We start from the raw sequence: 24,890 nt of genomic DNA on the forward strand, positions 1-24,890 counted from the left end.
GTGGTGGCGTTTGCGAAATGGGAAGCTTGCAATTTTTATATAAAAAAATATTTCCTTTGGGGGATGGTCTCTTGCTTAATTCTCTAATAAGCTCAAAAGGTTGAGAAAGAGTCAGCAAGTGGCTACAAAAATATAATTGTGTTTATTTGTGCATATTGTGGCTCAGGGGCTAGGACGCTGAGCTTGTCGATCGAAAGGTCGGCAGTTCAGCGGTTCGAATCCCTAGTGCTGCCGCGTAACGGGGTGAGCTCCTGTTCCTTGTCCCAGTTTCTGCCAACCTAGCAGTTCGAAAGCACTTAAAAAATGCAAGTAGAAAAAATAGGGACCACCTTTGGTGGGAAGGTAACAGCGTTCTGTGTGCCTTTGGCGTTGAGTCATGCCGGCCACATGACCACGGAGACGTCTTACGACAGCGCTGGCTCTTCGGCTTTGAAACGGAGATGAGCACCGCCCCCTAGAGTCGGCAACGAGTAGCACGTATGTGTGAGGGGAACCTTTACCTTTGGTTAACTGTGAATGGATTGTCAGGATTTGATACGTGATAGGCAGGGCTGGTATTCAGCCGGTCCAGACTGGTTCAGGCAAACCGGTAGCGGCAACTACGGGTGGGCTCGCCCACCTGCCCGGACGTAATGCTGTCCTATTTAGCCACATTTTCGAGGCTGGGCACATGCGTGGAAGGCGTGTGCGCGCTCAGCGAGCATACAGAAAGCAAAGCGAAGGTGCCAAAGTCGTGTGCACATGGCACCTGCGCCGTGATAAGGATATTAGATGGGAAGTTTCAGTAAATATATTTTTGCTATTACTATCCCATCCATCATTTTCTCTACTTTTATTTTTTTTTAAAAAAAAACTATTATTATTATTAAGCACTTGTAAAATCCTAGCTTTTCAATGCCTGCTGAAGTATTTTGTGTAAGACCGGACAAAGTTGCTGCTGACACATGTCAAGCAATCACAGAATTTACAGAACAACAGAGTTGGAAGGGACCTTGGAGGTCTTCTAGTCCAACCCCCTACGCCGGGAGGAAGCCCCTATGTACCATTTCAGACAAATCTCTTCTTAAAAACTTCCACTGTTGGAGCATTCATTTCATGTGTACGTGAAAATGTCACCTGACCGAGTAGCTTTAAAATTTAATTTGTTTCACTGTTACTTTCAGAATTGGGGTCATTATCATCAATATTCTGTTCTTTTTATAGATTACCTTTCTCAAGGAATAGACCTTTCTGGAATTGAAGTAATTGCAAACGAATTGCTTTTTATTGCAAGAGCTCGACTCGAAGTTGAAAACCAGGCCAAACGGTTGCTTGAACAAGGAATTGAGACTCAGGTAAAAATGTCGTTTTATTTCCTTCCTAAAGCAGATAAAAAAAATCCATTTATAATTACGTTAAAATAAAGGGGGTCAGAATTTTTTTAAAAAATGTTGAACAGTTACTTTTTAAAGGGATTTTATTGTACGGTAACGTAAAACACGATAGCTTGGTCTAACATTCGATAAGTACCGTATTTTTCAGAGTATAAGACGCCCCTTAGTTTTTGGGGAGGAAAATAAGAAAAAAGCTGATTAGCAGGTGGATCGGCCTTCCGGAATACCCCCAACCAGCTGTTCCCAGAGGTGAATTTTAGCCACAGGTTCCTTGGTTGTGAGCTCTGTGCCTTGCTTTTTTTTTTTTTCTGCCTTGAAACTTCTGAATCTGTTTCAGAAAAAACTTCTTTTTCTACCTCTGAAAGCCTCAGAAAAAAAAGCTCCCAAACAGAGCTTCAGAAAAAAAGCCTCTGAAGCTCTGTTTGGAGGCTTTTTTTCTGAAGCTCTGTTTGGGATTTTCTTTTCTGAAGCTTCATTTCTGATGCTTTTTTCAGCCTCTGAAACCTCCTTTTGAGAAGCTGGACAGGGCTACATAGAATAGAATGGAATGGAATGGAATGGAATGGAATGGAATAGAATAGAATAGAATAGAATAGAATAGAATAGAATAGAATAGAATAGAATAGAATAGAATAGAATAGAATAGAATTTTTATTGGCCAAGTGTGATTGGACACACAAGGAATTTGTCTTGGTGCATATGCTCTCTGTGTACACAAAACAAAAGATACCTTCGTCAAGGTACAACATTTACAACACAAATGATGGTCATAGGATACAATTGAACACTTAATGATATAACACTTAATGATAATCATAGGGTACAAATAAGCAATCAGGAACAATCAATATCAATATAAATCATAAGGATTACCAGCAACAAAGTTACAGTCATACAGCCATAAGTGGAAAGAGATTGGTGATGGGAACGATGAGAAGATTAATAGTAGTGCAGATTTAGTAAATAGTTTAACAGTGTGGAGGGAATTGTTTGTTTAGCAGAGTGGTGGCCTTCGGGAAAAAACTAATAATAATAATAATATCAGAATTGGAAGGGACCTTGGAGGTCTTCTAGTCCAACCCCCTACGCCGGGAGGAAGCCCCTATGTACCATTTCAGACAAATCTCTTCTTAAAAACTTCCACTGTTGGAGCATTCATTTCATGTGTACGTGAAAATGTCACCTGACCGAGTAGCTTTAAAATTTAATTTGTTTCACTGTTACTTTCAGAATTGGGGTCATTATCATCAATATTCTGTTCTTTTTATAGATTACCTTTCTCAAGGAATAGACCTTTCTGGAATTGAAGTAATTGCAAACGAATTGCTTTTTATTGCAAGAGCTCGACTCGAAGTTGAAAACCAGGCCAAACGGTTGCTTGAACAAGGAATTGAGACTCAGGTAAAAATGTCGTTTTATTTCCTTCCTAAAGCAGATAAAAAAAATCCATTTATAATTACGTTAAAATAAAGGGGGTCAGAATTTTTTTAAAAAATGTTGAACAGTTACTTTTTAAAGGGATTTTATTGTACGGTAACGTAAAACACGATAGCTTGGTCTAACATTCGATAAGTACCGTATTTTTCAGAGTATAAGACGCCCCTTAGTTTTTGGGGAGGAAAATAAGAAAAAAGCTGATTAGCAGGTGGATCGGCCTTCCGGAATACCCCCAACCAGCTGTTCTCAGAGGTGAATTTTAGCCACAGGTTCCTTGGTTGTGAGCTCTGTGCCTTGCTTTTTTTTTTTTTTCTGCCTTGAAACTTCTGAATCTGTTTCAGAAAAAACTTCTTTTTCTACCTCTGAAAGCCTCAGAAAAAAAAGCTCCCAAACAGAGCTTCAGAAAAAAAGCCTCTGAAGCTCTGTTTGGAGGCTTTTTTTCTGAAGCTCTGTTTGGGATTTTCTTTTCTGAAGCTTCATTTCTGATGCTTTTTTCAGCCTCTGAAACCTCCTTTTGAGAAGCTGGACAGGGCTACATAGAATAGAATGGAATGGAATGGAATGGAATGGAATGGAATGGAATGGAATGGAATGGAATAGAATAGAATAGAATAGAATAGAATAGAATTTTTTATTGGCCAAGTGTGATTGGATACACAAGGAATTTGTCTTGGTGCATATGCTCTCAGTGTACATAAAAGAAAAGATACCTTCGTCAAGGTACAAGATTTACAACACAAATGATGGTCATAGGGTACAATTTAACACTTAATGATATAACACTTAATGATAATCATAGGGTACAAATAAGCAATCAGGAACAATCAATATCAATATAAATCATAAGGATTACCAGCAACAAAGTTACAGTCATACAGCCATAAGTGGAAAGAGATTGGTGATGGGAACGATGAGAAGATTAATAGTAGTGCAGATTTAGTAAATAGTTTAACAGTGTGGAGGGAATTGTTTGTTTAGCAGAGTGGTGGCCTTCAGGGAAAAACTAATAATAATAATAATAATAATAATAATAATATCAGAGTTGGAAGGGACCTTGGAGGTCTTCTAGTCCAACCCCCTTCCTAGGCAGGAAACCCTACACCATTTCAGACAAATGGCTATCCAACATTTTCGTAAAAATTTCCAGTGTTGGAGCATTTACAACTTCTGCAGGCAAGTTGTTCCACTGATTAATTGTTCTAACTGTCAGGAAATTTCTCCTTAGTTCTAGGTTGCTTCTCTCCTTGATTAGTTTCCACCCATTGCTTCTTCTTCTACCCTCAGGTGCTTTGGAGAATAGTTTGACTCCCTCCTCTTTGTGGCAACCCCTGAGATATTGGAACACTGCTATCATGTCTCCCCTAGTCCTTCTTTTCATTAAACTAGGCATTAAACTAGTCCTTCTCTTCATTAAATTGTTCTTGTGTCTAGTTGTTTATTTGTTTATTTGTTTATTTATTTATTTATTTATTTAATTAATTAAACTTTTATACCGCCCTTCTCCCGAAGGACTCAGGGCGGTGTACAGCCTGCATTAAAACAATTTATATACACACTAAAATAACAATTAAAAAACTTATTCCAAAAAGGCCGAAATTAAAACCGTCCAATTGACCATATAAAATACCCAATAAAATACAATTAAAATTTAAAATTTAAGAATTTAAAAAATTTAGCATTTAAAAATCAGGCCAGTCCCGCTTGGATAAATAAATAAGTTTTCAGTTCCCGGCGAAAGGTCCGAAGGTCAGGCAATTGGCGTAAACTGGGGGGAAGTTCGTTCCAGAAAGTAGGTGCTCCCACAGAGAAGGCCCTTCCCCTGGGGGCCGCCAGCCGACACTGCTTGGCGGACGGCACCCTGAGAAGACCCTCTCTGTGAGAGCGCACGGGTCGGTGGGAGGCATGTGGTAACAGCAGGCGGTCCCGTAAGTACCCGGGCCCTAAGCCATGGAGCGCTTTGAAGGTGGTAACCAAAACCTTGAAGCGCACCCGGAAGACCACAGGTAGCCAGTGCAGACTGCGCAGGAGTGGTGTTACCCGGGAGCAACGTGGTGCTCCCTCAATCACCCGCGCAGCTGCATTCTGGACTAGCTGAAGTCTCCGAGTGCACTTCAGGGGTAGCCCCATGTAGAGAGCATTGCAATAATCCAGGCGAGAAGTGACGAGAGCATGAGTGACCGTGCATAAGGCATCCCGGTCAAGAAAGGGGCGCAACTGGCGGACCAGGCGAACCTGGTAAAAAGCTCTCCTGGAGACGGCCGCCAAATGGTCTTCGAACGACAGCCGTCCATCCAGGAGAACGCCCAAGTTGCGCACCCTTTCCGTTGGGGCCAGTGACTCGCCCCCAACAGTCAGCTGCGGTTGCAGCTGACTGTACCGAGATGCCGGCATCCACAGCCACTCCGTCTTGGATGGATTGAGTCTGAGTCTGTTTCTCCCCATCCAGACCCGTACGGCCTCCAGACAACGGGACAGCACTTCGACAGCTTCGCTGGGGTGGCCTGGGGTGGAAAAGTACAGCTGAGTATCATCAGCGTACAGGTGATAACTCACCCCAAAGCCACTGATGACCTCGCCCAACGGCTTCATATAGATGTTGAACAGGAGGGGCGAGAGAATCGACCCCTGTGGCACCCCACAAGTGAGGTGCCTCGCAGCCGATCTCTGCCCCCCTGCCAACACCGTCTGCGACCGGTCGGAGAGGTAGGAGGAGACCACCGATAAACGGTGCCTCCCACTCCCAACCCCTCCAACTGGCGCAGCAGGATACCATGGTCGATGGTATCAAAAGCCAACGAGAGATCTAACAGGACCAAGGCAGAGGAACAACCCCTATCCCTGGCCCTCCAGAGGTCATCCACCAACGCGACCAAAGCTGTCTCCGTGCTATAACCGGGCCGGAAGCCGGACTGGAACGGGTCTAGATAGACAGCTTCCTCCAGGTACTGAGGAAACTGCCACGCCACCACACTCTCTACAACCTTCGCCACAAAGCGAAGGTTGGAGACTGGACGGTAATTGCCCAAAATAGCTGGGTCCAGGGAAGGCTTCTTGAGGAGGGGTCTCACCACCGCCTCTTTCAAGGCGGCGGGAAAGGTCCCCTCCATCAAAGAAGCATTTATAATTCCCTGGAGCCAGCCTCGTGTCACCTCCTGAGTGGCCAGCACCAGCCAGGAGGGGCACGGGTCCAGTAAACATGTAGTGGCATGCAGCCTCCCCAGCAACCTGTCCACGTCCTCGAGAGCCACAGCATCAAATTCATCCCAAACAACATCAACAAGACGTGCCTCAGTCATCTCATCCGGATCATCGCAATCTTGGTCCAAGCTATCCCGGAGCTGAGCGATTTTATCGTATAGATAACCGCTAAACTCCTCGGCACGTCCCTGTAAGGGGTCATCCCGTCCCCCCTGGTGAAGGAGGGAACGGGTCACCCGAAACAGGGCGGCCGGGCGGTTATCTGCTGACGCAATGAGGGAGGAAGCGTAGGAACGCCTCGCCACCTTCAGTGCCACTAGGTAGGTCTTTGAAAAAGACCTAACTAGTGTCCGATCAGCTTTGGAACGGCTGGACCTCCAGACACTCTCTAGGCGTCTTCTCCGGCGTTTCATCTCTCTCAGCTCCTCAGAGAACCAAGGAGCTAATTGAGATCTGCGCCGGGTCAGAGGCCGCAAAGGCACGACACGGTCCAAAGCCCCAGCCGCGGCCTGTTCCCAGGCCGCCACTAGTTCTTCGGTCGTGCCGTGGGCAAGATCCTCAGGAAACGGCCCAAGCTCCGTCTGGAACCTCTCAGGGTCCATCAGGCGCCTGGGACGGAACCAACGCATTGGTTCCGTCTCCCTGCGGTGGTGAGTAGCGGTCTGAAAGTCTAGGCGGAGGAGAAAATGATCTGACCATGACACCGGTATCGTCACTAAATCTCTTACTACCAGATCATTAAACCACTGTCCAGAGATATAAATCAGGTCCAGCGCGGATCCCCCCGTGTGGGTAGGGCCATCAGTTATTTGAATCAGGTCCAAGGCCGTCATGGAAGCCTGGAACTCCTGAACCACTGTCGACGACAAGCCGGCAGATGGCAAGTTGAAATCACCCATGACCAACAGTCTGGGGATCTCAACAGCCACCCCGGCAAGCACCTCCAGCAGCTCAGGCAGGGCTGTAGTCACGTAGCAAGGAGCCAGGTACGCGATCAACAGACCCATCTGATTCTTATGGCCCCACTTCACAAGAAGGGATTCACAGCCGGCTATCTGAGGAACAGTGGTCTCTCTCGGCTCCAGACCCTCTTTCATAACAACCGCCACCCCTCCACCCCTACCCTGGGCCCTCGGTTGATGGAATGCTCGGAAACCTGGAGGGCACAGTTCAACTAGGGGCACACCCCCTTCTGTGCCCAACCAGGTCTCCGTAATGCCCATAAAGTCCGTGGATTCCCCCTGAATAAGGTCACAAATCAGGGGGGCTTTATTAACCACGGACCGGGCATTACACAACATCAACCGGAGGCCCGGGCTCTGAGGATCCTGGCCTTCCGGGGAAAGGGGAAAGACTGGGGGGCCGGAGCATGTGATCGCTTTTAAACAGCGAGCACGTGCTCCCAGAAAACGATACGGCCCCTTGCTTCCGCCATATCTGCCCCTCCCACTTACCGTACAGATGGAACCAACTTCCACCTCTGGAACGTACCCCTCACCCCCCTCCCTCGGACCTGATGGAAAAACGCCGGGAACAGTTTCCGGGACTGGACCTGCCCTCCCCGACGGGTTCTTCCCCCCACCCGTCACTTCCCTCCCCCCCTTTAAAAAACCCTTATTAAAAAACCTATATACAAAGCCCCATAAATTCTTCTTCCTCGCATGCCACCTCTCCGGGTCCCAAGACCTCTCGTTAAGGCCGGCCCTCGATAACCCAGAGGGCCATTCCTGCGAGGCGGGGGAACCTCGCATTCGAAGAAGTTCGGCAGACGTATATTTCATGCATTAAGATATAAATAACAGTTATATGTTCTGGTGTGCAGTGCCCTATAGCGTCGTTTTGAGGGTAGGAGTTGAAACAGTTTATGTCCAGGATGCGAGGGGTCTGCAAATATTTTCACGGCCCTCTTCTTGATTTGTGCAGTATACAGGTCCTCAATGGAAGGCAGGTTGGTAGCCATTATTTTTTCTGCAGTTCTAATTATCCTCTGAAGTCTGTGTCTTTCTTTCTACATTCAGAGTATAAGACGCACCCAGATTTTCACCCTTCTTTTTTGGGGAAAAAGACGCGTCTTATTCTCCTAAAAATACGGTACTTACAAAGACAGTGTGTTGTTTTGCTTCCAGGAAAATAATTCAGGTAGTCCTTGACGTACCATTGAGCCCAAAATGTCTGTGGCTAAACGAGACAGTTGTTAAGTGAGTTTTGCCCCGTTTTACGACCTTTCTTGCCACGGTTGTTAAGCGAATCACTGCAGTGGTTAAGTTAGTGACAGGGTTGTCAAACGAACCCGGCTTCCCCGTTGACTTTGCTTTGTCACAAGGGGGTCACGGCAACCGTCATAAGTGTGAGTCAGTTGCCAAACATCTGACTTTTGATCGTGTGATCATAGGGATGTGGCAACGTTCCTGAGTGTGGAAAAACACTCATAAGTCAATCTTCAGTGCCGTCATAACTTTGGACAGTCACTAAGCGAACTGTTGGAAGTCACATATACTGCTGGAAAATATGGTTCTTTTTTTCCCATTTATTTTATTTATTTAAAGGTAAAGGTTCCCTTTGCATATATGTGCTAGTCATTCCTGACTCTAGGGGGCGGTGCTCATCTCCCTTTCAAAGCCGAAGAGCCAGCGCTGTCCAAAGACGTCTCCGTGGTCATGTGGCCAGCATGACTCAACGCCAAAGGCACACGGAACGCTGTTCCCTTCCCACCAAAGGTGGTCCCTATTTTTCTACTTGCATTTTTGACATGCTTTCAAACTGCTAGGTTGGCAGAAGCTGGGACAAGTAACGGGAGCTCACCCCGTTTATGCGGCACTAGGGATTCGAACCGCTGAACTGCCAACCTTTCGATCGACAAGCTCAGCGTCTTAGCCACTGAGCTAGGCATTCTTCTTAGCTATTCCTTGAAGGGATCTGTCGTGTCCCACTCCTCCGCTGACGGCCGGGTCAGGGAAATCCGAATCAGGCGTGCCTCTGCAGCTCTGCCAAAGTCCTAGCAGAGTTCTCAAGGCAGGCAGGAGACCAGAAAGTGACTTCAGCAAGATATGTTAGACTTTGCCTGACTCAGAGAATGCCAGAAAGCAGATCCTTTATATAGGCCATGGGGTGTGGCTGATTAAAAACAGGAAGTAATGACACCTGGGCAGGTGGGCGGAGCTTTGTTCCGCCATCGCTACCGGGTTGCCGAACTACCAGATTGCGCGATCCAGTCCGATCCGGGAGCATTTCACCCCTGCGACAAACCCACAAAATACATTATAAATTGGGATTATATGACGGCAGAATGCTTCAACTGTATTATGTAAAATGTTAAAAAAACAACAACCTCTTTTCATTTTAAATTAAGCCATTGCGCGCTTTGATCCATTGCAAATCAAATACAGATGGATGTTTTTCCTGAATTTCCTTTATTTCTTTAATTCGAGGCTGATTCAAATAATTTATGAGCATGAAACGAATCTTGATACGATGTGACTCTAAGAGCCGTACTTGAAGAAGTAGGCAGAAAGTGCGAGATGAATTACTGTCTATGAAATGCACCGTTTCATTTTAAATCAGGCCTGTAATTTTTTAAAGAAAACTTACATTAGATCTGACAATGCAGACTGTTATGCTTTCCCTCTGTTATTAATTGAGCCTGTGATAAACAATTCCCTTTTTTCAATCAGTTGATTAATTTGTATTTTTCCTTTCTTCTGATGTTAAATAGTGAGTTTAACCATATGTAGTATATAAAGCATTATGAATGAAGCCCTAAGCCTTATGGGAGGGGCCAGTCATCTCTTGGCCCTACTCCCAAGTTGTCCTTTTTGCTTCAGCTGCTCTTGCCTTCTGGCAGCTCTTCTCATGCGTGCATTAGGAACAGGCTCCTTCTGTTCCTCTGCCTCACTACTATCAGTCTCTGGAAGCTCTGGAGTCCTCACCTCACTTCCCGATGGCCCTGGCCCCACCTCAGCCTCATCGCTGTCCAACTCCGTTGCCACTCCACGGGCTGCTGGCAGACCACAACAGCACCCGGCCTCAAAAACGTACCTTAAGAGGATGGCATAGGGCCGGGGCAGGTGGGCAGGCACCACTCGCGATTTCTGCTACCGGTTCGGGTGAACCGATCCGTACCGGCTGAATACCAACTCTGAATGTATCCCTCCTCGACAATGCAACAACCTTTTGACTGCAGAATGTGTAACTAACCCTGTCCTTTCCTTGTACTCTGTGTGTGTGAGAGATTTTGTTCCACAGCTTTTTTTTCCACTTTCTATTAGCCTTTGGGGGCAACCGACGAGCAAAGTTCCCCGCCCCCCTCCAAAAAAAATTAATTGCGGATCATTAGAACAATTGGCTATCCTATTAGCCTGCCTCCTCAAAACAATCAAAGAATTATTAGCGTTTCTTGCCTGTCATGCGTGACCAGCAATTTGCTTTCCATCACCCACCCAAAGGATTTGTTGGAAGAAGAGCTTTATTAATGCTTAATTGCATCTGGAATGAAAGGAAGATGAAAGTGTTAGGATGGAGGGTTGGCTTCTCGGAGGCGTTGATGAATTTTTGCAGTACATCCTTTTAGGAGCTGAACCTGCTCCAGCCAGTCACTCACGTGGCCCAATTCCAAATAGGGCCTGGCCCGGTAGTAGACCCTGTGTTGTGTCTTCGCCCCCACCCCCGAACCTGGCCTCCTGGCAGAAAGTGACTCAGAGAGTGAGGGGAAGAGCCGACAGGGCTTCCCTCTGCGGAGCCTCCTTCTCTGGCTCCGCTCCAAGTCCCAGAGGCAGACCAGGTGGAGGAGATGACGAGGCCTCTGTCTCCTGCATCTCCTCCCTCTCAGGCCACGCCTCAAGTCCCAGCTGCTGACAATCAGTCGTGGCTGGACCCCCGGTATCGCAGACAGGAGAGACGGCAACATCAAAAGAAAGGGTGGTGCAGGCCTAGAGAGTGCTGAGTCACAGAGCCACACCCCACAGGATATAAAAGCAGGAGGGGCTGCCCTATAGGTCTTGTGACGAACAAACAATTAACTGTTGAAAACGTTGGCTGTACTTTGGCTCCTGGATTCTGTTTCGTTTCCTTCTGAACTTTGGGATTGTTCCAGCTCGGACTGCAGTCGCTCTGATAGATAAGAGGACTTGGCAAGAATAAATTGCTGGCACATCTATTCAGTTTGCGTTTCTAATTGATTGTGGTTGGGGGGGGGGGAACAGAACACCCCGCAGCCCAGAGGTTGGGGACCCTTGAGATAAAAGACTGGGAGTCCTGAGCTGAATAACGGCCAAGGAAAGAAACTTAGAAAGGATCTGTCCTAACTTTATCAGATGGTACAAAGGGATGGCAGGAAATTCTTACTTTTGGACTTGCAAGGATTGTAGCTGCTGGGTGCAAAAGATCAAGTCTACAGTGAAAGTCTAACTAAATTGATTTATCGTGCCTCTGCCGCAGGAATCTTCTCAACTAACTTGGAGTTAGATAAGAGCCAACAGGCTTCAAGGGAGGTTGGCTTCCCATCAACACTGACACAGCAAACCTATTTGCCCAAATTGAGAGCAAATCCCATTCCTTAGTAGCACTGATGGTGTTACCTACTTGGGTAATGAGACGTCTGCAAAAAAAAAAAAAAAAAACAAGCTCAGAGACCTCATTTCAACCCTTAGCTAAAATATTCTCCTTTATTGGTATGTTGTGGTACACCAGCAGCCTGCGGAGCTGGCAACAGAGTCGGACAGCGATGAGGCTGAGGAAGAACATGGGCCAGTCCTGGAGGCTGGGGAAGGCCCGGATGAGGGCTCTGCGTTGGAGGCAGAGGTGGGGCCAGGGCCATCTGGGAGTGATGTGCAGACTCCGAAGCCTCCAGAAGCTGATAGTAGTGAGGCAGAGGAACAGGAGGAGCCTGTTCCTAATGCATGAATGAGAACAGCTGCCAGAAGGCAAAAGCAGCTAAACCAAAGAGGATGATTCAGGAGTAGGGCCAAGAGATGATTGGCCCCTCCCATAAGGCTTAAAAGACCAGCAACGGCGTTTAGGCTCTTAGTCGGAAAACAACGTTGATAGCCTTGCTCCTTGTCTTGCTGCATTTATTTCTTGTCGGCGTCTTCTGCTTTTGAACTTTTGCAGTTTGCCTAATGAGACCCAAGGTTGGTGATAAGACTGAAGAATTGTGTTATGAAGAATTTGCTTTGATTTAGTTTGGGCTACGCTGAGACTGAGTTAATTCTCAGCTGTTCTAATAAAGTCTGTTTGTTTTTGAACTGATTGCGTCAACTACTACCTACTTGGGCCTGGGTTATGGTACTTCAAATGTCTTCTGTTTCTAAAGGTAGTGATATTCTGTGTCGATCATCTTGCATCCACACGTGTTTCCTTCCCCAAATTTGAGCGTCATGAAATGTGGCTTATTCTGCATCTTTTATAAGCTACACATTTGCTTTTGAGGTTTTCGGGGGGCGTTTTTTATGATGCTGAATGTCGACAGGCTTCTGTTTCCTTTTTTTAAAGAAGTTTTTTATTAGTAATTCAAATAAAAAAAAATAATGGACATCGTTTAACGTCTCTGATTTTAAACATTGTCATCAAATTTAAGCTAATAAATGATATACTTCTTTATCTTTGTACAAATTCACATTACTTCTTACATGTCAAGTACTAATTCCTCCTAAACAGCTACATCCATACACAATATGATCGTATCTCACATACAAGTTTAACATACATTGACATATCCATTTCTGGACATTCACTATACCTTCATTTTAGCATTCCTCTTCCTGTCCGACCATTCATAAAATTTAGTCCAGATTCCGTAGTAGGCTGATTCACTTTTATCCTTGAACTCCAAAGTAAGTCTGTCCATTTCTGCACAATTGAGGATTTTAGTTAACACTTCTTCTTCCGATGGGGTTTCTTTGCTCTTCCATTTTTGGGCAACAGCTGTTCTTGCTGCTGTTAATATGTGTAATGCATATTACACGTAGATTGTATTCTTGTTATATTTGCCCTCTATAATACCTAATAAGAAAAATTCCGGTTTAACTTCTATTTTTAATGTTAAAATCTCTTCCAGCCAACAACCTTATTTGAGGGCAAAATTTTTTGGCCTTTGGGCAGTCCCACCACATATGGTAGAAGGTCCCTGGGACCGCCTCACATTTCCAACACATTGAAGAGTATTTTTTACTTATTCTTGCTAATCTTGTGGGTGGGAAATGCCACCTGTAAAACATCTTATATAAATTTTCTTTGTATGATGTTGTTTCTGTTTTCTTAAAATAGCTGGAGAGATTATGTCCTTTCTCTATGCATAATGCGGAAGCATGAATTCTGAATGACTCTAACCGATTTTTTTTAAACTGCGTGAAATGTTTTAAACTATGTTTGTTTGTTTTTAATTTCCTTTAGGGGAAAAATTGTGTAAAGGATCTGGGTAGCCAAATTAGAGTTATCAGATGTGCACACATCTGCGCCACCCACGTATCTGAATTTGTGAACATACCAGTTAAATAAGTAGTCTACGCACAGTATTCTACACACATAGTATTAAGTAAGTATTCTCCATACAGCCGAACTGTTAGCAAAAACAGTCCTCTAGTTCAGGGGTCTCCAACCTTGGTCATTTTAAGACTTGTGGACTTCAACTCCCAGAGTTCCTCAGCTAGCTTTGCTGGCTGAGGAACTCTGGGAGTTGAAGTCCCCAAGTCTTAAAGTGGCCAAGGCTGGAGACTCCTGCTCTAGTTTGATGCTCATCATATTTATTCACAAAAAAACCTCACGGCTGCTAGCAAAACTTTACACCAAGGACTTTCTTGCGAATACAGGTAGTACAATTCACTTACTGGCCGTTCTAAGTTGCAACGACACTGAATAAAACTGACCATTTTGCACCCTTACGACCTTTTTAGCCTCCCTAGGGTCACGTGATTAAAATTCAGACGCTTGACAAACCGATTCATATTTATGACGGTCGCAGAGTCCCCGGGGGTCCTGTGATTCTCCCTTTTGCGACTTTGTGACGAGTAAAAGTCAATGGGGAGGCCAAATTCACTTAACAACCTTGTCACTAACTTAACAAGTGCAGTGATTCACTGAAGAAGTGCCAAGGACGTTCGTAAAATGGGGCCAAAACCCACTTATTTTATTTATTTTTAATTTTATTTGCATTTATATCCCGCCCTTCTCCGAAGATTCAGGGCGGCTTACACTATGTCAAGCAATAGTCTTCATCCATTTGTATATTATATACAAAAGTCAACTTTTATTGCCCCCAACAATCTGGGTCCTCATTTTACCTACTTTATAAAGGATGGAAGGCTGAGTCGACCTTGGGCCTGGTGGGGCTTGAACCTGCAGTAATTGCAAGCAGCTGCTGTTAATAACAGACTGTCTTAGCAGTCTGAGCCACTCAAGGACCCTTAGAATGTCTCACTTAGCAACATAAATTGTGATCGTAAGGACTGCCTATGTCAGTGAAGGTTAACCTTTTTGGTGCCGAGTGCCCAAAGCCAGTGTGCGCGAATGGACACATGCGGGCCAGAACCCCCAAAATGCAATGCGAGCACCCTCTCGCGCATGCACCACGCCCCCCCGCCATGCATGCGCTCCCCCCGTGCCCCGTTTTGGCTTTCAGGTTGGTGTAGGAGGCTTTCCAGCCCCGCCCCACATGCCCCATTTTTGGGCCTGGAAAGCCGCCTGCAGCAACCTGCATACCCTCCACGCATGCGTACCCTGCCACAAATGCACACGTACGTCCCCCTTATGCGCCCCATCCCCTGCATAGGTGTGGCAGAGACCGAAGGCCAGCTGGCTGGCAGCTGGACTCGGGCGACGGCTGGCGTGCCCACAGAGAGGGCTCTGCCGTAGGTTCGCCATTATGGGCCTTTACACTCTACGGGACTTTGCCTAGACTTTGCAAAACTGTCTTGGTTTTTTGAGTCTGAAGGACTATTTTACGTTGAAGTTTCCCGTCCTGTGAAAATCAAGATAATGTAATATGGACATTTAAAAAGTCGGCAGATACAACGTTCCGCAATCTTTTATCTTTTGCAAGTTAGGGTTTAAAATAAGCCAGAAATTTCTCTGCAGTAACAATCAGCTGATAGTGATACATCCTAGAATATCTTTTCCGTTTCCATAGGAACAGATGGCAGAATGTTTGAATCTTGGAAGCTAAAGCGGAATACGTTTTCAGATGGTCTGCCTTACCAAGTTTTGTATTCCCGAAACGTAAAAAAATAAATAAATACGGCACATCACATAAGGCGTATTGCTGTTGATGTTTGTCATTCCTTATACAACTGGCATATTTATACGGTGAGCTAGTTATGCATTTCTGGGGGGGGGAAAAGGGAAATCTATCCCTAAGGAAGGAGACAGCAATTTTGATCGCATCTGCGTACTGTGAAGCAATTCATAAAAACCAACTTCAAAACAATTTACTATTTATGTAGAAAGTCCGTCACTGTTCAAGAACTTTAAGCATAGAATTAGAATGCAATGCGCAGTTGAGCCCAAAATTTATATTGTGAAGTGAGACATTTGTTAAATGACTTTTTGCCCCCCGTTTTGCGACCTTTCTTGCCATGGTCGTTCAGCGAATCACCGCGGTTGGGAAGTTAGCCATGCGGTTGCTAAGTGAATCGGGCTTCCCATTGGACTTTGCTCGTCAGACGGTCGCAAAAGGGGATCACGTGACCTTGGGACACAACAACGGTCATAAGTATGAACCACTTTCCAAGCATCTGAATTTTGATCATGTGACCATGAAGGCCGTTAAGTATGAAAAATGTTCATGAGTCACTTTTTTCAGTGCCCTTGTAACTTTGAACGGTCACTAAATTAATTGTTGTAAGTCGAGGACTGCCTGTAGAATTAGAATAGAATTGGCCAAGTGAGATGGGACACACAAGGAATTTTGTCTCCAGTGCATAAGCTTCAGTGTACATACAAATATACAGTGTACATACATACAGACATACAAACAGTATACATACAAATATAAGTTCCTAGAATAGAATAGAATAGAATAGAATAGAATAGAATAGAATAGAATAGAATAGAATAGAATAGAATAGAATTTTTTATTGGCCACGTGTGATTGGACACAGAAGGAATTTGTCTTGGTGCATATGCTCTCAGTGTGCATAAAAGAAAAGATACGTTCATCAAGGTGCAACATTTACAACACAATTGATGGTTAATATATCAATATAAATCCCAGTGTACATAGAAATAACACAGTGATAAATCATAAATTGTAAGTCATAAGGTACAATCATAAATCATAAAGTTATAAACAATACAATGGTAAAGGTAAGAAGATATGTGGTACCTTGCTCAATAGTAATAACTGTGAGAGGGATCTTGGAGTGCTAGTGGACAACCATTTAGATATGAGCCAGCAAGTGTGCAGCAGCTGCCAAAAAAGCCAACACAATTCTGGGCTGCATAAACAGAGGGATAGAATCAAGATCTCGTGAAGTGTTAATACCACTTTATAATGCCTTGGTAAGGCCACACTTGGAATATTGCATTCAGTTTTGGTCGCCACGATGTAAAAAAGATGTTGAGACTCTAGAAAGAGTGCAGAGAAGAGCAACAAAAATGATTAGGGGACTGGAGGCTAAAACATATGAAGAACGGTTGCAGGAACTCTGTATGTCTAGTTTAATGAAAAGAAGGACTAGGGGAGACATGATAGCAGTGTTCCAATATCTCAGGGGTTGCCACAAAGAAGAGGGAGTCAAACTATTCTCCAAAGCACCTGAGGGTAGAACAAGAAGCAATGGGTGGAAACTAATCAAGGAGAGAAGCAACTTAGAACTAAGGAGAAATTTCCTGACAGTTAGAACAATCAATAAGTGGAACAACTTGCCTGCAGAAGTTGTCAATGCTCCAACACTGGAAATTTTTAAGAAAATGTTGTCTGAAATGGTGTAGGGTTTCCTGTCTGGGCAGGGGGTTGGACTAGAAGACCTCCAAGGTCCCTTCCAACTCTGATATTATTATTATTATTATTATTATTATTATTATTATTATTATTATTATTATTATTATTATTATTATTATTATCAATACAACCCTACTACAAGGATACATATCCTTAGGCATAAAACAGTGCTATATTCCAATGGATGCAAAGAATCGGGACCATAATTAATTGCGGTTAAGATTTATTGATCTAGCTAGCCTATATACAAGAATCTAGTCAATTAAGATTCAATACTAGTTGGCGTTAAATGAGAGTCGATGGAATTCAAGAGAGTTTGGAGTTGAGACCATTTGTGGCAACGTAACAATTTTAGGCTGATGGCTTGCTTAACTCCCCCCTCCCTCCCAGTTCTGTATGGTTTTCAAAAGTTTATAAAAATTTATTTCAACGATTAAATATTGCAATATCTGTAAGGTTCCTATTGGTGGAGACCTAATGTATTTTTATATTTATCTTTACCGGTAAGACCTGAATTATAGTAAGCTGGTGTGTGTAATTAAAAAAATTTCAGCTACAAAAACGTCTAATGAGTCACAACAGCCATTCTTAATAAACACGTGTTCATTTGTTAAATGTTAAATTGGTTCATAACATTGGTTGTGATAAAATAGGATCCCTTTTAATGAGAATTAATTTGAATAGTGGTTTTTTTTTTAAATTATACATCAGTTTTTATATTCCCTGGAAGAACATGGGCTCTTTTGCCTAAATAAAAAGAGAGAAAACTACCATGAGTTTTAATGACTGTGATTTTACCTTGGAAAATATCAAGCTTGACAAATATTGACCTTGGTGATCTCAAAACATCTTTATTTGCTTTGAAATTGGTTAAACTTCAGGAAAAGTAAATTGCCTGAGGTAAATGAATGGGAATCTTTATCACTCTTCTTTAATTTCATTTTTGCCCCAGACTGTATTGGAAAGAGGTAAATTTAGAATAGAATAGAATTTTTTTATTGGCCAGTGTGACTGGACACACAAGGAATTTGTCTTGGTGCATATGCTCTCAGTGTACATAAAAGAAAAGATACCTTCATCAAGGTACAACATTTACAACACAATTGATGGTCAATATATCAATATAAATCATAAGGATTGCCAGCAACAAAGTTACAGTCACACAGTCGTAAGTGGGAGGAGATGGGTGATGGAAACTATGAGAAGATTAATAGTAGTGCAGATTCAGTAAATAGTCTGACAGTGTTGAGGGAATTATTTGTTTAGCAGAGTGATGGCCTTCAGGAAAAAACTGTTCTTGTGTCTAGTTGTTCTGGTGTGCAGTGCTCTATAGCGTCGTTTTGAGGGTAGGAGTTGAAACAGTTTATGTCCAGGATGTGAGGGATCTGTAAATATTTTCACAGCCCTCTTCTTGATTCGTGCAGTATACAGATCCTCAATGGAAGGCAGGTTGGTAGCAATTTCGCAGGAGAAAAGAAAATCAGAGATGAAAGAGAAATATCTGCCAGCAGTTTTCGATTGTTTCCATCACTACATAATTAAATGACACTTTAAGTCTAGGACCCAGCCTCTCTAACCGACCCAATCAATAGTATGTCAGAAGTGTTACAGCGATCCTCTTTAGAAGTCTTTGCTGCGATGCACAAAATTATCTGAAAGCTATAAAAGTCTCGGTATGTTCATACATTTCTCTTGTGAGACGGACCCTAAAATGGTTTTAAAAGAATGTAAAAAGGCCAGTCCTTCAACATGAACTTATAAATCGGGGTTTAATCAACATTAAAAGGCCTGAACTTCAACTCCCAGAATTCCCCAGCCAGCGTGGAAGTTGAAGTCCAGACATCTTAAAGCTTAGATTGAGGAACAGTTACAAATTCTGGGGTCCTCGGTACTCTCTGAACTTGGTGGTTTTCCTACAGACGTTTCATTACCAAACTAGGTAACGTCATCAGTGCTAGCAGGGAGTGGGGTTTGTGGATGGAAGAGAAGGATAAGAGGAGGAAGAGGAGGTGGACTGTGGGGTCCTCGATGCTCTCGGAAGTTGGTGGTTTTCTTGCCGACATTTCGTTACCCAACTAGGTAGCATCATCAGTGGTGGGATGCTGCTGGTTTAACAGCCAGTTCGGTGAGCGCTCGCTTTGTGTGTGCACGTACCTTAGGCGCTTATGCACAGTGCTGAAAATGGAGCATTTAGAAACTCATCTGCTTACCTTCCAAGTCAGCAACTGTAATTAGAACTGCGAGGGGGGGAAATTAGCTGTGCTGCGCGATTGAGATGAGCTACAAAGCAGGAAATAAAGGACGGAGATAGAGCGGGGATAAGTGGGTGGGGCCAATTGATTGTTGGAGCTACCGGTTCGCCCGAACCGGTCTGAACCGGCTGAATACTACCTCTGGTAACATCACCAATACTAGAAGGGTTTTTGGATGGAAGAGAAGGATAAGAGGAGGAGGAGGAGGACTGTGTGGTCCTCGGTGCTCTCTGAGCTTGGTTGTTTTCTTGTAGACGGTTCATTACCAAGCTAGGTAATATCATCAATGCTAGAAGGGAGTAGGGTTTGTGGAATGATGGAGATGATGGAGGAGGAGGAGGAGAAGGAGGAGAGGGAGAGGTCTGTGGGCTCCTTGGTGCTTTCTGAGCTTGGTTGTTTTCTTGTAGACGGTTCATTACCAAACTAGATGACATCATCAGTGCTGACTGACATCCTAGCATGGATCATGTACCTACTTTGGCAAGGAAACATCTGCAGGTAAACAACCCAGCTCAGAGAGCATCAAGGACCACACACTTCAACCCTGAGCTACAAAAAAAAATCTCTTCTATTGGTAGTTATAAACTTTATACAGAATGAAATTCCATTCCTCCTCCAAACTCGTCAAACTAACAGATTTTGTGCCGCTGCGGTGTAAGAACGCATCAAACAACATTTCCTAGAAACAGGGCGGACACAGGTCGGTGGCAAACCTTTGGCGATTGTGTAAATAGATATGAATTCCGTTTCCACCCAAACCACGGCCATCTTTTCGTGCTCACAAATGAGAGACACCGAGAAGGAGGGATTGATAATAAATTATGAGCTGAGGGGCATTAGTTCTTTATTACAAGCTCTGAAAGGCGGCAGACCTTCAGAGCAAGTTTCAAAGTTTGCAAGTGATAGTATCTCTGTTGATAGGCTGTGAAGAGACCCACAAGAGAGAAAGCCCCGTAGTTGCGTTATGAAAGTCTGGTATGAGAACTGCAGCTACTTTGTACATGGCTATGGCAGAACTAGAACTCCCGGTCTCCTGGTGACTGGCCCAAAGTTGCCTAGCTGGTTTTAATGGCTATGGAGGAACTAGAACTCCTTGTTTCCTGGTGATTGGCCCAAAGTCATCCAGCTGGCTTTAATGGGTAAGGCAGAACTTGAACTCACGGTCTCCCGCTTTCTAGCCTGGTGCCTTGATCACAAGACCAAACCTATTCCACAGCTATATGAAATAACGCCCAATGTTTTTGTTGACTAAGACAAAAACGACTAGACATTTATCGGTAAATTAGGGCTTCCATATTAGTTCATCGGGGTTTAGAAATTACAATAGAAGAGAAATGAGAACAGGCACTTTTGAAATTGTTGAAATTTTTGAAATTGTTTCTCCCCCCCCATGTTGTTCTTATTGTGCTGGTGCAGCAGTGTGCCACACAATTTAATTAGGCTTCTCGTTGTTGCTACAAACATTTTTTAAAATAGAAATGGAGAGGCGAAGCCAGCAACTGTTGCAAGTAAGTACTGCAGCTACCTGTCACGACAAGGGACTTTCAAGTGAAAAGGAATCATGGACTGTTTTTTTTAAAAAAATATTCCTGGTTGCCAGATTAACAATGTCTGCAGAGAGAGGGGGGAGGGGGGGAGAGATTGAGAAAGAGAGATTGAAAGAGAGAGAGAGAGAGTGATTGAGAGAGAAAAAGATTGAGAGAAAGATTAAAAGAAAGAGATTGAGAGAGAGATTGGGAGGGGAAAAAGAGAGAAAGAAATTGAGAGAGAAAAAGAAATTGAGAGAGAAAGAGAAGGAGCCTCAGAATAAAAAATATGTCTAGGTCAGGGGTTGGATTCAACCAGTTCAGACCGGTTCGGGCGAATCGGATGTTAATTTTAATGTGGTTTGCCGAACCGGTCGGTCGTTGCAAGGTCTGACTGACTCTGCCCATCCCACCCTGCCCCTCCCAGGAGTCTCCATGTGGCCCGTTTTGGATGCCAGGTAAGTGCAGGGCCCATGCAGAGGCTCTGGGAGAGCAAAAAATGAGCCTACTGGAAATACTTGAAGTCCAGAAACAGGCCCATTTCCAGCCTCCGGAGGGCCTCTGCAGCCCAAGGGAGACCGTTTTCGCCCTCCTGGAGGCTCAAGGAACGCCTCCGGAGCCTGGGGAGGGTGAAAACACCTCCCTCCCCCTGCTGTGGTACAGGAAGCTGACTAGGCCACGCCCCCATGGCCACACCCACCCAGCAACTGGGCACAGAACCGGTTGCTAAAAATTTTCAATCCCACCCCTGATCTAGGTACCTTAATGCCGTGACGGCGAACCTATGGCAAGGGTGCCACAGGTGGCACACAGAGCCCTATCGGTGGGCACGCGAGTGTTGCCCTAGCTCAGCTCCGGTGCACATGTTGCACGCTGGCCAGCTGATTTTCAGGCCTACCGGAAGTCAGGAAACAGGCTGTTTCCGGCCTCCGGGTGGGGGGAGGCCCTTTTTTATTTATTTATTTATTATTTAGATTTTTATACCGCCCTTCTCCCGAAGGACTCAGGGCGGTTTACAGCCAAATAAAATAACGATACAAAAATTAAAATCAGCTATAAAAGACTAATTTAAATTGGCCGATAATTCTAAAAATCCAAAAACCCCTTTAAAAACTATTTAAAACTATTAGGCCAGTCCTGCGCGATGAAATAAAAGAGTCTTCAGCTCACGCCAGAAGGTCCGGAGGTCAGGAAGCTGGCGCATCCCTGGAGGTAGCTCGTTCCAGAGGGCTGGAGCCCCCACAGAGAAGGCCCTTCCCCTGGGGGTCGCCAGCTGACATTGTCTGGCGACAGCACCCTGAGGAGACCCTCTCTGTGAGAGCGCACTGGTCGATGGGAGGCCACCGGTAGCAGCAGGCGGTCCCGTAAGTATCCCGGTCCTAAACCATGGAGTTTTTGCCCTCCCCAGGCTCCTAGAAAGGCTCTGGAGCCTGGGGAGGGCAAAAAACAGATTTACCGGGCCCACCATACCATTCCATGCCAAAAGCGGGGGTCGTGTAGGGGGGTTGCACGCGCATAAATGGGTGCGCAGGGCGCATTGAATTATAGGTGTGGGCACGCATGAGCGCAACCCCTCTGTGCTCCCCCCACTTTTGGCACGCAACAGCAAAAAGGATTGAGTTATCCATCACTGCCTTAATGGATAACTCAAATCAGCCTTCAGCAGAAATACAAGTACTTCTCAATTTACAACCATTCGTTTAGGGACCGTTCAGAGTTACACCGCCACTGAAAAAAGTGATTTATGACCATTTTTTTTAATGCTCACGACCGTTGCACGGTGACTGTCGGCTCGTGTTTATGACAGTCGTGGGGTCCCAAGTTCCCGTGATCCTCTTTTGCCGCCTTCTGACGAGAACGTCGCTGGGGAAGTTCACTCCGCAACCCGATGACTAACTCTGTGGCTCAGACTGGTAAGACCGTCTGTTATTAACAGCAGCTGCCTGCAATTACCGCAGGTTCGAGTCCCACCAGGCCCAAGGTTGACTCAGCCTTCCATCCTTTATAAGGTAGGTAAAATGAGGACCCAGATTGTTGGGGGCAATAAAAGTTGACTTTGTATATAAATATACAAATAGGATGAAGACTATTGCTAACATAGTGTAAGCCGCCCTGAGTCTTCGGAGAAGGGCGGGATATAAATGCAAATAAAAAAAACAACATCCGCAGCAGTTCACTTAACAAGTGTGGTCATAAACTGGTGGCAATGCTCGCTTAACCGTCTTGCTCAGCCACCGTGATTTTGGGCTCCGTTGCAGTCGTAAGTCGAGGACGACATGTAACGGGAGATGGGAGTCGGTTTTATTTCATATATATAAAACGTAGCATGTTGCAAATTGGATTTAAATAATTCAGTATTTGCACAAGCCGCGGCAACATTTCCTTTGTCCCCAAGACTGAGTCGATCCTTAATTCATTATTAGAAATAATCTAAAGAACATTGGGTCATCTTTCCGGTCGTAGAAAGGAGTTTTATCTTTCTTTACCAGACTCCAATTATAAAAGTCCAACACTAGTTCACAATTAATCTCTTTTTAAAGGTCATTGTAGCACATTTAAATAAAGCATGAACATTCCGCAATCTGATTGAAGCGTGCCCTTCCGTTGGGCCTTTCGGTCACAGAATAATGATAAAAATAATATCTGCAAAGAAAAGGTCCAAGATTTGATCTCTGGCGCCGTGAATTAAATAGTCTGAAGTAAATAGGCTACCCCACTTTTAATAGAAAAGCAGAATAACAGAGTCGGAAGGGGCCTTGAAGGTCTTCTAGTCCAACCCTCTGGTCAAGCAGGAGACCTTACGGTTTACGCCATTTCAGACAAAGGGTTGTCCAATCTCTTTTTAACAACCTCCAATGTTGGAGCACCCACGAGGCAAGTCGTTCCACCGATTTGTCGTTCTAACTGGCGGGAAATTTCTAATTCACAAGTCCATCTGCTTGTTGAGGAATTCTGGGAGTTGAAGTCCATATGAGGAATTCTGGGAGTTGAAGTTCATAAGTCCATATGCTGGCTGAGGAAGTCTGGGAGTTGAAGTCTATATGCTGTTTCAGGAAGTCTGGGAGTTGAAGCCCACAAGTCTACATGATAGTTGAGAAATTCTGGGAGTTGAAGTCCATATGCTGGCTGAGGAAGTCTGGAGTTGAAGTCCATCTGCTTGTTGAGGAATTCTGGGAGTTGAAGTCCACAAGTCTGCATGCTGGCTGAGGAATTCTGGGAGTTAATAATATAATAATATAATAATAATAATAATAATAATATTTTAATTTGAAGTCCACAAGTCCATATGCTTGTTGAGGAATTCTGGGAGCTGAATTCCACAAGTCTACATGATGGCTGAGGAATTCTGGGAGTTGAAGTCCACAAGTCTGCATGCTTGTTGAGGAATTCTGGGAGCTGAAGTCCACAAGTCTACATGATGGCTGAGGAATTCTGGGAGTTGAAGCCCACAAGTCTGCATGCTTGTTGAGGAATTCTGGGAGTTGAAGTCCACAAGTCTGCATGATGGTTGAGGAATTCTGGGAGTTGAAGTCCATAAGTCTGCATGCTGGCTGAGGAATTCTGGGAGCTGAAGTCCACAAGTCTACATGATGGCTGAGGAATTCTGGGAGTTGAAGTCCACAAGTCTGTATGCTGGCTGAGGAATTCTGGGAGTTGAAGTCCACAAGTCTGCATGATGGTTGAGGAATTCTAGGCGTTGAAGACCATAAGTCTGCATGATGGCTGAGGAATTCTGGGAGTTGAAGCCCACAAGTCCATATGCTGATTGGGGAAGTCTGGGAGTTGAAGTCCACAAGTCTAAAAGTGGCTATACGTAGGCAGCTCTGGTTTAGCCTCAAAACCCTGCTTAACTTCCACAGCCAACCAGATCCTTCCTCCTTCTTATATAAATTATATAAATCATGTAATCTAAATACATGATGAGCATTCATCCTGATGGCAACACATTATTTTATGTGTAGTGAGGTTCTCCATCCAACTCCAACCAAGCATTTGTGTCACTTTTGATAAAAAGCGAAGAGGCATGGTTTGAGGTGTTTGAAGCAAGTAGGTGTCAGTGACTCAGAAGCATAAAATTAGAACGGAGGATCTAGTGAGTGGATAATCGGCCATCCGCAATTTTTGATCCAGACTTTCCCAGGCAGGTTCACAATTATCAGAGTCCACAGTTTCA

At 44.5% G+C, this 24,890-nt stretch overlaps 1 protein-coding gene across 1 annotated transcript in view; it reads left to right on the plus strand.

Moving 5' to 3' along the window:
* COG5 (component of oligomeric golgi complex 5) overlaps positions 1-24,890 on the plus strand; it is a 169,253-nt gene that overhangs the window by 60,092 nt on the left and 84,271 nt on the right. The window contains exon 7 of the mRNA XM_058190345.1: positions 1,204-1,334. Coding sequence (XP_058046328.1) covers positions 1,204-1,334 — 131 coding nt within the window. The remainder of the gene's footprint in view (positions 1-1,203; positions 1,335-24,890) is intronic.

Source organism: Ahaetulla prasina, chromosome 7 (assembly GCF_028640845.1).
Source record: "Ahaetulla prasina isolate Xishuangbanna chromosome 7, ASM2864084v1, whole genome shotgun sequence".
In the NCBI taxonomy this organism is placed as follows: domain Eukaryota; kingdom Metazoa; phylum Chordata; class Lepidosauria; order Squamata; family Colubridae; genus Ahaetulla; species Ahaetulla prasina.